Here is a 14,118-nt window from a genome sequence, read left to right on the forward strand (position 1 = left end):
GCTGCTGACCTAAAGGCCTCAGAAATGTGGGTGAATAAGTTCAAGTCACTGAATGAAGATTTGGAAAGACTTACACAACAGCAAGCAGAGTTGGTGAGCAAACACAAGTGGGGAGAAATGAAAACACTTCAACCTGCAGACCAGCTGATTGTCAAAACTTGGAACGCACTTCCCGTCACATACCACACACTGCAGCGTGTGAGTATTGCTGTACTGACAATGTTTGGCTCTACATATGCATGCGAGCTGTCTTTCTCACATCTAAAGAACGTTTTAGACCAACCTATGATCACGTTTAATGGATGGAAGTCTCAACACCTGCATGAAGCTTAACTTCACCACGTATCAGTCAGACGACAAAGCCATCAGGAAAACCATGCAGCACCGGAAGTCACATTAATGGTAAGAAGTACTTCATTCATCATTGGTTAGCAACAGCATAACAACGTTATTAAAAAGAATTCAGAGACTTATTGTACTTTAAAAGTGTTGGTCTTACATAAAATGCACACTTTTACTTGTATTTAGTGTTAAACATATTGTATGGCTCTCACAGAATTATTTTATACATTTTAAAATATGTGGCATTCATTGCTCTCTCAGCCAAAAAGGTTCCAGCCTCTGCTTTAGGCCTCTAAGTCTGCAGGGCCACCGTGCAGAGCTCACCTGAGCTTGTCAGGTTCAGTCTGTGGCCCCTCTCGGGTCCACAAAAAGATCCTGGCTAAATCGCAGGACCAATTCTGAATCTTCATCTTACCTGATCTATTAATAGCATTTGACACAACTAATTACTTCTTTCCCCTGGAAACACTTATTTCACTTGTATTCCCAGACCTGACACTCTGCTTGTCATTGTGCTTTGCTGGCGGTTCCTCGTTCCCGGCCCAAGGGATGAATCTCCCTAAGGTAATCCATTACACACAATGGCAATTGTTAGGGTAGTCCTTAGACCTCATCTCCTTTCTTTCTTTACTTTCTTTTCCAATACAGCCTAGGTCTCCTTTATCATGTGCTCATCACTGAAGTCTGGTCTCTTTCCCTCACCTTGCATTTCACCCCCTTTAATCTTTGTCCTCCCCCCACCATTCCTAACCATTTGTTATCTTGTATCTATGAGTGTTTTGTTCAAAATAATTTTTTAGTTTTTAATTAGTTGATGTAAAGTATTATTAGTTTTGGGTGTACAACTCAGCGATTAGACATTTATGCAACTAACGAAGTTATCATCCTGACAAATCTAGCACCTGATACCATACACAGTTATTACAGTATTTCTGACAATATATTCCCTATACTGTACTTAAAATCAAGTGGCTATTCGGTAATAATCCATTTCTACTTCTTAATCCCTTCACCTTTCTCACCCACCCTTCCAAACCCGCCCACCTGACAACCTTCAAAACATTCTCCGTATCTTTGATTGTTTCCGGACTGCTTGCTTAGTTTGGCAATGCTATGACATTTGTCTTTTTCTTCCCGACTTACTTCACTCAACAGAATACCCTCAGTCCATACATGTTGTTGCAAATGGCAGTATTCATTTTTCTGTAAGAGCTAAGTCCTAGTCCACTGTATAGATGCACCACTTCTTTATCCATTCACCTACTGATGGACACATGGGCTGCTTCCATATCTTGGCTATTGTAAATAATGCTGTAATGAACACATGGATGCCTATGTCTTTCCTACTTAGTGTTTTGGGTTTCTTCAGAAAACCACACAGAAGTAAAACTGCTAGATACATTACATCTTGTTACAGCCCTTGTTTTAAAGTCTACCTTGACTGGTATAAGAATTGCTATCCCAATTTTATTTTGTTTCCATTTTTATGAAAAATCTTATCCCATCCCTTTATACTTTCAGTCTGTGTGTTTTTAGATATGAAGTGAGTCTTGGAGACAGCATATGTAAGGGTCTTGTTTTATCCATTCAGTTACCCTATGTCTTTTAGTTGGAGAATTATATTAATAACACAAATTATATTAATTACAACTAATATAAACCATATTAATAATAGACTGCATTGTATATTTATAACCAAAAGTTAAATTCAGTTATTTACTTTGCTAAAAAACTTTATTATTTTAGGTAATGAAGATCTATAAAATGCTTTGCAACACACAAAACAAACAGCCAAACACGGCTTTTCGCACCGAACTGGGTAGGTACCTCCCCATGATTCTTTAGTTAGCTTTAGTAAATAAATATTTTTATGTTTTAGTTTATGATGAGCTAAAAAGTAAACAAAAATGTCTACATAACTCTTTAAGTTTATACATTGTCCATTTATCTTCTAAACTAAATTTAGAACCAGAAATATGAAACTTTGACAATAGATATTAAATATCATACATTAATGAAACATTCTATTCATTATTCATTTTCTAGATTAACTTAATGTCAAAAACACTCTCTCAAAACCAGTTTGTAAAAGTAGTTGATGACAAATTCTGAAACAGCCAATTAATTTTCATGAAACACAATTAGTAAATGTGAAGAGATACATATTCCTATTTATATACAAATGTATAAAAATGGAACGATGCCAAAACTACCTCCATAGTAATCATATTTCCTTTGGTGTTACTGTCACATATTCTCCTTTTATGAAGTCAACCTGTTAGGAGCATAGGACTCTGAAATAATATATTGACACTTAAAAAATAAAATGTTATTAGCAAAGGAAACTTAAGCTTGCTTCTTCCATCTGTTAGGAACAACATGTAACACTTAAACATTCGCACTAGTTTCACTCAGAAAGTTGACCGCTTCCCATAGGTGACAATCTAGGGAAGCGGGATCCCTTCCAGAATTGCTCAGGAAGTGAATTCTCATTGACAGTTTGGTGCAATCTCATTATCAGTACTAAAATATACCACTCAAGAGTACACTTCTTGTTGAGGCTGTGTCAACAAGACCACAACAAAAAGCAAATTCTAGTACATTATATTCTTTTTCAGTTTTTGTCATTCAAAACCAAGTTTCACCAGCAAGTCCGATGCCACAGCTTTCAGGAAAGACAAAGCCATGAACCTGGTCAGTAGCAGAAGTGCGGGTTTTCCCTGTCAAGCGCACTGAGAGCAGGGTAGATACATTCATGTACTCAGTGCCTTTTCTTCTTCTTACACTTGCGGGGCTTCGGGCTGTGTTCACCTTCTCTGCTGTTTTCTGTGCTGCTGTCACTATCGCTGGATTGTCTCTGCCTCTTCTGTTTAGTCACCTGATAACGGTCCAAGTCCCGTGGCTGCTGCTGAGACCGTTCGGAGGAGGTGGACACAGCCTCTAGGTCGGGCACGTGACACAGAGGAGGGGGCATGGCTGCGCCATTAGGAAGTGGTGCCGTCACCCCACAGTGAGGAAGCAGCAGCGCTGGGTTATATGCATGCCACTGCTGTGGGGGAAAGAAGACACTCATCCATCCAAACGAGCCGAGAACGTTAAAAAGGAACAGTTTACACTTCACGTACATTACACAGAAAACTATCAGCAGACCAAACCACGTATTTATCAGTATAAGGGCACCGTGCCTTTGCCAAGTAGGGAGGTGGCAGCATCTTTAAATGGTCAACATAAAAATTCAAGGCAGTATGTAGCTTTCTACAATACAGCTGAGCACTGTCCTATTGAAGTAAAATGCAAGCCACAAATGTAGCTATAAATCCTTGAGAAGGCACAATAAAAAAAGAGGTGCAATTAAATAAGTGTTTTACTGACCTCAAAATATTGTCATTTCAACATGTAATCAATATAAAAATTATCATGTTTTACTCTCTTCTTTCAGACTAAACCTTCAAAATCTGGTATACATTTTATACTTACAGAATACCTCAATTTGGATGGTAAATTTTCACAGAAAATACTCGATCTGGCCCTAGCCAGTTGGCTTAGTGGTAGAGTGTCCACCTGGCGTGTGGATTTCCCGGGTTCGATTCCCGGTCAGGGCACGTAGGAGAAGCAACCATTTGCTTCTCCATCCCTTCTCCCTTTCTGCAGCCAGGGCTTGACTGGTTTGAGCAAGTTGGCCCCAGGCACTGAGGATGGCTCCATGGTCTCCCCTTAGGTGCTAAAAATAGCTTAGCTGCTGAGCAATGGCCCAATGCCCCAGATGAGCAAAGCATCAGCCCAAGGGGACTTAGTGAATGGATACTGGTTGGGGTATATGTGAAGTCTGTCTCCCCTGCTCTCAATTAAAAATAAATTTTAAAAAAAGGAAATACTTGATCTACATTTAGATTATATAAAATTTACATTTGAGAAAGTAAATACACATATCCAAGTTCTTTCCAATATATGTACAAGTTTTCCATAACTGAATTAAGTATGTTTTAAATTTTAATTTATATTGTTTCAAATTAAGTAAAATTAAAAACTCAGTTTCATAGTCTTACACATGGCTAATAGCCACTGTGTATGGAACAGTTGTCAATAGTTATGATAGACAATTTTTATCCTCTTAAAGTCATTTTTACTCAAATTTCTAAAGTCAAATTTTACTCAAATATTAACATGAAAGGTTAATAGAGGTAACATGAGTGAGTGGGTGTGTATGTGTGTTTTCATATTTACTGAAGACTAATGAGGCTGGGAAGAAGATACTGACAATTTCAGATGAGACTTTGTGGTTTACTAATCTCACTGGAACTAAGAAAAGTTTTTTCCAAAAGTTAAATTATCAACTTTCCTTATGTTTACAAAAGTGAAAATGCCTGTTTAAAAAATCTGAAGCTCACACGTATGCTGGATGTTTGTAAAACTCCGACCCTGTCCGCAGAATACTGTGTTACAGCCGCAACTTCTGTCACTACCAAGTACAATCTTGGGCTCAATGATTAATATTCTTGGAACTTGATTTTATTATGTATAAAATGAGGAGTTGGAAAAAAACATCCTAAGTTATCCTTTAATAAATATTATAATGAAGATTTCTAGGCCAGAACCATATTTTTGAGTATGTATTTGGAAATACTATAGTTTACAACATTAAATCTTTGCCTTTAGTTTTAAAAAAATATATTTAAAAAAACCCATGTCCAAAAGCAATATATACTGCTCACAAAATTAAGAGGATATTTTATCACTTCATATTCATTTAGAAATATCCCCTAATTTTGTGAGTATATTTGTGATTAACGTTCACATTATATAAAAACAATTCACTATAGAAAATCATTTGATTCTAAAAAATATCTTTTAAAATAGTCATTTAAATGATAACTCTACTCCCACGTCCCTCAGATCACAGAGCACCCCACCCCCACCCCCACTCCCACCCCTACCCCATCTCACCCCCACCCCCACTCCCTCCGCCCCCCTCCCACCGCCACCCCCACCCCCACTCCCACCCCCACCCCCACCCCCATTCCCTCCGACCCCCACCCCCATTCCCTCCGTCCCCCTCCCACCGGCAGGCTGGCTGCTGGCGGAGGGTCCGTGTGTGGGACTGAAGGCGAGAGCCACTGGGGGAAAGTGCCCCGAGAAGGTGCTGCCTTTGTCCCAGGTTTAGATCTGAGCACCGGAAGTTCCAACAGTTTTCATATTCTTCACAGTTTGCACCCTATTATGAACTGAACCAAAGGCACATCAACTTACCATCTTCTGAAAGAAAGAGTATCCTGGAAGCAGAGCCGCGTTACTAGGCGGAAAGAAGGGCATGGGAAAGGCAGGTCTGCCCGGGACCTCTTCATTTCTTTGGAGAGGTAAAAGGTAATAATAAATAGTTAAAATTCCTACCTTCAAATGCTTTTTTCTTTCTTTAAAAAGGAGAGAGAGAGAGAGATCTTTGTAATTAATAAAAGAACTTCTCTAAGACAGCTCAGTTAAAAAGAACTTTGGCCTTGGCCGGTTGACTTACTGTGTAGACTTATATGCTGACGCCTGGCATATAAACATTCCAGGTTTGATTCCCAGTCAGGGCACACAGGAGGTGCCACATCTGCTTCTCTTCCCTCCCTCTCCCTCTTTTCTCCCTCTTCCCCTCCTGCACCCAGTGGCTTGAGGAGTTTGAGCATGGCCCCGGGTGCTGAGGATAGCTCAGTTGGTCCCATCATATCAGCCTCAGGTGCTAAAAATGGCTCAGTACTAAAGCATTGGCCCCAGATGGGACTGCCAGGTAGATCCAGGTCAGGGCACATGTGGGAGTCTGCCTCACTATCTCCCCTCCTCTCACCTAAAACAAAACAAAACAAAAACAACAACAAAAAATGCCAAAACTGCGTTGTTCTAAAGTTTCATTTAATAGTGTAATATTTTGTTCTGTGGAGATACTCAATAAATTCCAATGTTACAAATACTGGCTAGATCTATAGCTGGTCTTTATTAGTCTACTTGCTCCAAAGAATTCCACAAATTTAATGCTAATAATACTAATTCTTAAGACAGAAAGTAAACCGTAGGAAGAGTGAAATTAACACAGCAGATAGAACAAAGAAGAGGTCGGGAAACGGACCGGAAGCAGTCAGATGACCAGGTGGACATCCAACTTACAAGAGTTGAGAGTAATCCCACAGAAGCCTAACTGATCCATCACAATGAGGCCTCGCATGCTTAAATGATTTAACAGCTTTGAAAAGAACATAATAAACTCTAAAGAACACAATAATGAATATGTCTGAACTTAAATGAAAATAATTTTGTCACTTTTCATGGTTTCAGAAAAAAAATGAATTCCATAATTTTATCCTATGCCTACCACAAATGGTGTAAAATAATCCACAATACATAAACACTCTTCCTGGCACAAGAACCTGTTTATTTTCTTTACTCACCTGTAGCTGTGTGAATTTATCTTAACACAATTCTCAAAACTTTGGTTGGCTGGTTCAGAAGAGCGAGAACTCCCTTTAAAAGAAACAAAATAACAGATTACTTCATGATACAATATTTTTGAGTTCTAATATTAAACCATATAACCCCTCCAAACTCAAAAGGACATCAATTAATTAAAATTCTATATTCCTATAAGATACATGAATACGTCCTTTGGTCTCCCAAATAGTATTTACAGGTTGTTTATATTATAATCAAGCTTCATCCAAAACTGGTGCTACAAAAGAATTATACTGATATGGAACCATGTAAAATATATGTTGTTTTGTTCTACCTATTTATAAACTAAAAATGGCAAATAATGTTTTTTTGTCTCCCAGGCATAAGGCATGAGTTCTTGAAATAAACTGCACTAACAAAGCCAGCGCAACATGACAGAGGACGCTAAGCAATTGGCTAGGGACGGGTCAGAACACAATGTCCTGGCCCATTCTACCAGCTTATATGAATTAACTACATAGTATTTGAGAGCATGATGCTGCCAATTTTCTTTGCAAAAACATTAAAAAAAGAAATGCAAAGAGGAGCACTTTCCCCTTACAAGGCATTACTTTGTTATTATTTGATTTTGCACAAAAGAGGAATAAAAAAATACAAACAGATATATCAGTAAGTCTGAATGACTTAGAGGAAAGCAGCAACATTAAGCATAAGCATTGCCCATCAGCCCCTCCAAACACGAAAGGCTGAGTATCAGCACAGTGTTCTCTGGACATCTAATCAAGGACAATCAGTCCTGGTACATGGGCAGGAGATGGCCCTGCGGACATTCATGGCCGGAAGCTTGCCCCCTCCACCACCATGACGGTCACTCTGCAGCTGCCTTTGGTTGGCTGCTCTTACAAGGGCTTAGATCCAGGGCAAAACAGCATGGCTTCCTCTAGGCAAAGGACAAAATTGTGCACCCTATCTTCCAAATATATAGTAGGTATCTGATACCATACATTCGCAATGACAGAAAGATTAGCAAACAGACTTGCTATATAAAAGCTAGAGTTGTGTGTCCTGTGTGTTCCCAGTTCATTTAAATTTGGTTAACTTATAATAGCCAATAGCAGCTATCATTAGATATCTGGTGACTGATTATGGGGCACTCTTCTGGTCTTATGATCTTAGAAAACAAAGTGCTTACACCTCTGAGAACACCACCACCACCAAAACTCACTTGGATAGACCTACCAAATCGATACTGCACATTAATTGGTCTTCCATATAAACGAATTCCATTCAGCAAAGCTATGGCATAAGACACCGATTCTGGGTGTTTAAAGCAGACAAATCCAAAAGACTTCGGCTTTCCTTCTCTGTCTTTGCATATAGTCACTTTGGTTAATGGCCCAGCCTATAAAAAACTTAAAAATTATTTTCTCATAAATCTAAAGATTTTTTACAATGAGATAAATCAAGAATATTTCATTTTAGATGAAAAAAAGTCTATTACCAATAATAGTTTTATGTAGCTCTGCTAATAATGTATTTTCCTAACAAGAAATTCCACACTTCCTCACACTGTCCTGGTGCTTTCTGGCTTTAGCTAGTAATATTGATGGTGTTAGGAACAGGGCATTCTTGGTAATAGGTCCAAATCTTGAAAACAAAGCTGTTACCCTTTAGTTAGGCTTAACAAAACAGTTAAGAGAGCATTTAAATTTAAGGTTAAAATACTATGTGTCTCTATACATAGTAATACTGTGTAACTCAAAAATGAAGTAACAAACCCAATGTTGGTTATCACCAAAAAAAAAAAAAAAAAAAAAAACCCAAACAAACACCCAAAGCTGGTTTACATTATTACAGCCTAATATTTTTTTCTGTGAAAAAGTTGTTTTTCCCTTAAGAAGAGTTTTAATATGTTTAAGACTTTTAAGTAAGTGCTTTATTTATAATTGGTGAAAGATCAGAAGGGCTCTAAAAATCCAACCGGAGAATATTATTCCATGGTGTACTATTAAAATGAAATAAAATATCATATATTTAAATATTTAGAATGCACAGATAATAAAACCTATAATTAGCAATATGGAGCAAATATGTAGTCAAATATTATAAAACAAAATTATAACTATGAAAAAATTGACATGTTCACCTTGATAATGATCAGAGGAAGTACTCACAAAGACTTATAATAGTTCAGATTTGATAGTGAATGACTCAAACTTTTAAACTGTACAATAATTAAAGACTGTTTTCTCTGTAGAAATGGATAAATATATTAAGAAATTGTTTTTAATCTGAAGAAAAATCTTAATGATCATTTTTAAAGTGACGCTGTATTTTGGATTCAGTTTTCTTTTTATTCTCAGCTGGCTCATGGTCTGTTATCTTCCCTTCTGGCTTCTGAAAACACCTCATCAACAAATCTATCTTTCTTTCTCTTTTTCCTCTTTCCTGTCTCTTTCTAAGAGTGTCTCCTAGAGACTCCATGTGATTGTACTTCAAACGCAACATGAGATAATGAAATTGAATTCATTATCTTTTCCCTCAAAATCTCTTTCCACCAGTCCTTAGTTAAAAGCACAAAGATATTAAAACCTTACTTTTTCATTTCAAAAGATAATTAGAAATATGAAAGACATAAGTAAAATGATATTTGTATAGTAATAAAACCAATTTCAATCAGTACTTTTCTACCAGTGATATTAAATACATGAAATCACAGAGGAACAGAATATCTTAAGTGCTCTGGATTTTACAAATTAAAAGATATGTCAAAGCATGTATCAAGATAAAATTCAACAAGAGACTTGGCTTGTAGCAACTATCACTTCAGCCTATAGCCTTTTATCAGAATGAAACACATAAATGAACAGTGTTGCAGTTGTCAAGATTTGTTTGCTAGGTCTTGTTGGGTTGAAGCCTTTGTAAAAAATACCCCACTTTGGCAAATTCTTCTGGAATATAGGACCTAGGCAAGATAAAAACATATGCTTGGGTGCCTGATCATTAGAAAAGATGAACATTTCGTCTAGGTAAAAATAAAAAATGAAAATTATATATATATACGGATATATATGGATATATGGTCTTATAGATCCAGTCCCAACTGAGGAGAAATAATGTATATGCACAGGGCCTGTATGCCTTATCCCAAACGCCCTTCATTTTGAGAGGCTCAACATAAAGTTTCTGGAGATAAAGAACGATTACATTTTTCCTCCCTCCCTCCCATCTTTTTTTTTTAGAGTGACAAGTTTAAAATGATATGGGGGAGGGAATAACTATAAGAAAAGTATTAGAGCAGATTTTAAAAAGCAAGTTTTAAAAGACAACAAGTTACTAGAAGGCTAAGAATGAAAACCTTGTCTGGACAGTGGCTCAGTGGTAGAGCATCGGCCTGGCCTGAGGAAGTCTCAGGTTGGATTCCTGGTCAAGGCACACAGGAGAAGTGCCCATCTGCTTCTTCACCCCTCCCCCTCTCTTTTCTCTTTCTCTCTCTTCCCCTTCCACGGCCAAGGATTCATTAAGCAAAGTTGGCCTGGACACTGAGGATGGCTCCATGGCCTCTGCCTCAGGTTCTAGAATGGCTCCAGTTGCCACAGAGCAACGCCCCAGATGGGCAGAGCATTGCCCCCTGGTGGGCATCCGGGGTGGATCCTAGTCGCATGCAAGAGTCTGTCTCTCTGCTTCCCGGCTTCTCACTTTAGAAAAATACACACACACACACACACACACACACACACACAAGCCTTATACTTAACAATATTTTTCAAATATTAAAATGTTTTATGTCCAAAACAGGAAACTGTGTTACTGGAAGAGGCTGTCTACATCAAATTGTGTGCATCTATAATTAACAGATGGGTGCTGTAATTCCTAGACAAAGATAAGGTCTTTCTTTTTTATTTATTCATTTTATCTTTATTCATTCTATTCATTCACTCACTCATTCATTTTTAAGTGATAGGAGGGGAGACAGACTCCCACATGTGCAGCTACCAAGAGTCACCCTGCAAGCCCACTACAGGGCGATGCTCTGCCCCTCTGGGCCATTGCTCCTTTGGGAGCCACCCTAGCGCCTGAGGAGGCGGCCATGGAGCCATCCTCAGTGCCCAGGCCAATGCCCTCAATTGAGCCATGGCTGCAGAGGGGAAGAGAGAGAGAGAAAGAGGAGGAGGAGGGGAGGAGAAGCTGATGGTTACTTCTCTTGTGTGGCCAGACCGGGAATCGAACTGGGACTTCCACAAGCACGGCCCACGGCCTTTCAAAAGCTAAACAGAGAACTCTTTTCATGGTTGGTCCTCATACTTCTAGAAATTTAGCTTTGCTTGGAACTTGGCCTTAATTTGATGGGGCCCGTCACCCTTTCCGGAATTCTCTTGGCATTAATATTCGTACTATTAATAGTAGCAGCAGCAGCACAAAGGGCCAGGCTCAGTTCCGTTTGACCCGGCTTAGTTTATTTCATGTCCACACATCAGACTGTAGATACTATTGCCCCCGTGCCACATTGGAGGAATCTGAGGCACTGATGTGCAGTTACTGGCCCAAGGTCACACTGCTGACATCAGAACTCACGCTCTAAAAAAACCTCTGACATACTATGTATCCCTATCTTCTGTAGGTCATCCCAAATCATGGCAGTTAATTTTAAGTTTTCCTTTTAGAAAGACCAAAGCCTATCTCTTAAATTTGTATGTCCAGTGCCTTCCTTAGTGTTTGCCATGCAATTCCGGACCATTAAACGGTTAGTTGAATGGCTGAATGAGAATATTTCTTTAGCAAGTGAGACCAAGATGTATACAGTAGGTGTTTACAGGAGACAAGAGGCTTAATCCTGGAGGTACCAGGCCTGGAAAGTTTCCGGATATTCTTGGTCTGAAATACTGTAAAAGGAAATGGCCAGAGAATGAACCTGTCACAGTCATGTTTTTGCTGAGCAAATCACAAACCTCACCGATCCTAAGCCCGGCACATAAAAGGGCTTGGGGAGGGGGTGGGAGAAGTAACGGGTAAGGGGCATTGATTCCGCTCTTTTCGCGGGATGTAGGGCAGGCCAGCGGATGCTCACTTTGTCACCTGGAGGACAGTGACACAGCTGTTCTGCGTCTCCCTGAGGACACCAGGGCCCAGGCTGCCCTCGAGAAGCCCGTGCTCAGGGCGGAGCCCAGTCCCTGCCCTGCTCTGGGATGGAGGTGGGGTGCACACCGCGTCACTTCACTATCCAGCTGCTCAGCTGGAGCCAGGTGCAAGCCAGAAGCACCTGAACACCCAGGCACCGGGTAGTGCGGGCAGGGGAACCGGCTCCACCGGCCAGGTGCGCCCGCCCCTCCGCCGGCGCCGCCGGCTTGGCGCGCCCCGCCCCCTCCGCCGCCCTTCCCCGCCGACAGTACCTGAAGGAAGAGCTCATAAAGGATCTCCTCCCGCACACGAGCCTCTAAATTCCCCACGAACACCGTCCTGTCGGCCTCCTCCTGCGCAGGGAACATCCCTGCGGTCTTCGCCGAGCGCCGGCTGAAGGCCCGACCGCCAACCTCCTCCGCCGCTCTACCACGCCGCCGAGGGGGCGGGGCCAACGCCCAGAGCGCTGCGCCGGGGGCGGGGCGAGGCTGCGGCGGGCCACGCCCCCTGCGCTCCGCAAGGACCGCCCGCCGCTTTGGGGGCGGAGCGAGCCTGCGGGGCCACGCCCCCGTTGCCGCGGGAACCGCCCACCACGCCGTCTCCTGCCCGGGATCAGGCTGGGAATTTGGCGTCAGTGAGTGCGAGGGTTGGTGTGACATGGGCTTTGCCCTCTGGCTTGTTCAGTGCTTACCCATAACCTTAGGCTCTACTTCAGTTGATTCTGGATTTATTCAACCAACAGTTCATATAAAATGCCTGTAGAGATTAAATTATTTCATTACAGAAATTCGCAGGCTAATGGTGGGAGACGTTTCCAAAGAGTAAATGAATAAACTTTTAGGATTTTAAGAATTGTATTCTTTATAAAATTCTTCTTGAAAGAATGCATGCGTGAACAGAGTACTAAAAAGTAGTTTGTTCGCCTGGGAAGCACCTCCGAGAGAATTCTGAAAATGGCTGCAGAGGCTTTTCAGCTGGACGCTGGAATGCATTTGAACTTGAGGAAACAGCCTGCACTAGGAATACTGGAAAGACTGTCTCGCAAGTTTTGTGACTGACGCCAGGATTCTTGGGATGGCTGCTGAGATCGGTAGCAGAACCCAGTGTTTGTATTTTGTATTAGGACTGCACTTTGTATACTGTGTACCACTGTGAAGAGTTGATTCTTTCTTGAGGAAGATTTTTTAAAATCCTAAAAACAATAAAAATAATTTTTAAAAAGAGGGAAGAAAACTTAGAATCTCAGTACTTTGGTAAATCAGCTGCCAACTGTAACCTTGCCTTCCTTTTTGAAGGCAGGAACAGTCAGGTAATGAATCATTGTGCAGGTAACAGTCAGGTAATGAACACACACACCATTTGGCCTTTAGGTAGGCACGGTGATAATTCACTCTGAATTGAGGAGGTATGCTTTCACTTGGTTGATGGGCCAAAACAACAACAAAACCATCTCCTCTAAAGAAAAGGCACACGCATCTTTGCACCCCGATTTCTAACTGAACTCTGATGTTATTTAATTTTATGATTTTAGGTAATGTTACTTTTTGAATTTCACGTTATATTTATTAAGAAGTGGATTGAACTAATATAATTACTTCATTTAAGAGGTGTTTTCTGAGTGCTTGTTATGTGCCAGGCATCGTCTTTAATCCTTGGGAAACAAAACTAAATACAAAAATCAGTCTTCGTAAAGCTTACATATAGGACAGTAGGGGAGACAGACGTTCTATACATATCAATACAAAATAATGAGTCAGTCACTTTATCAGACACCTTCAGTTGACATGTCACCATATGTCACTACAAATCCTGTCTTCATTTTTTTGTTCCTTTCCTCTCATCAACATTGTTGTAGTAGGGTAGTAAGCAGTTAAGGAAACTAGCACAGTCTAGGTGTACTAACAAACATGTTGATCAAATGAATGCATATTTGCAAGTTTCTAGTGGGTCTGGATTTATTGATCTTTTAAAATTCATTTACCTCATAAATCTTATGCAGCCCATAGAGTTCTTTTTTAACTCCCCTCAGACACTGCTTATCTAGGAGATGTATCATCGGGTTTTATTGTAAAAATGCAACACATATATATGATGGAATGCTAAAGCCTTTATGTGTGTAAATAATGATCATGTTATCTTGTGCAGCGAAATTAGCATTATTCTTTGTCTACAAATGTGTATGGCTTTGGCGTTCCTATTACATTCTCTTTCTTCTGGCAGTACATACCTTTATTA

General features: G+C 40.2%; 1 protein-coding gene across 1 annotated transcript; it reads right to left on the minus strand.

Moving 5' to 3' along the window:
- Positions 1-394: 394 nt before the first annotated feature.
- On the minus strand, positions 395-12,355 carry RBM11 (RNA binding motif protein 11). Its single transcript, XM_066241424.1, has 5 exons — positions 12,156-12,355; positions 8,005-8,167; positions 6,765-6,837; positions 5,590-5,686; positions 395-3,391 (listed from the first exon to the last, which is right to left on the minus strand). Exons 1-5 carry the CDS (start codon positions 12,249-12,251, stop codon positions 3,104-3,106), a joined length of 717 nt encoding a protein of 238 aa, XP_066097521.1. The 5' UTR covers positions 12,252-12,355; the 3' UTR covers positions 395-3,103.
- Positions 12,356-14,118: the final 1,763 nt, after the last annotated feature.

Source organism: Saccopteryx bilineata, chromosome 8, assembly GCF_036850765.1.
Source record: "Saccopteryx bilineata isolate mSacBil1 chromosome 8, mSacBil1_pri_phased_curated, whole genome shotgun sequence".
Lineage (NCBI taxonomy): Eukaryota > Metazoa > Chordata > Mammalia > Chiroptera > Emballonuridae > Saccopteryx > Saccopteryx bilineata.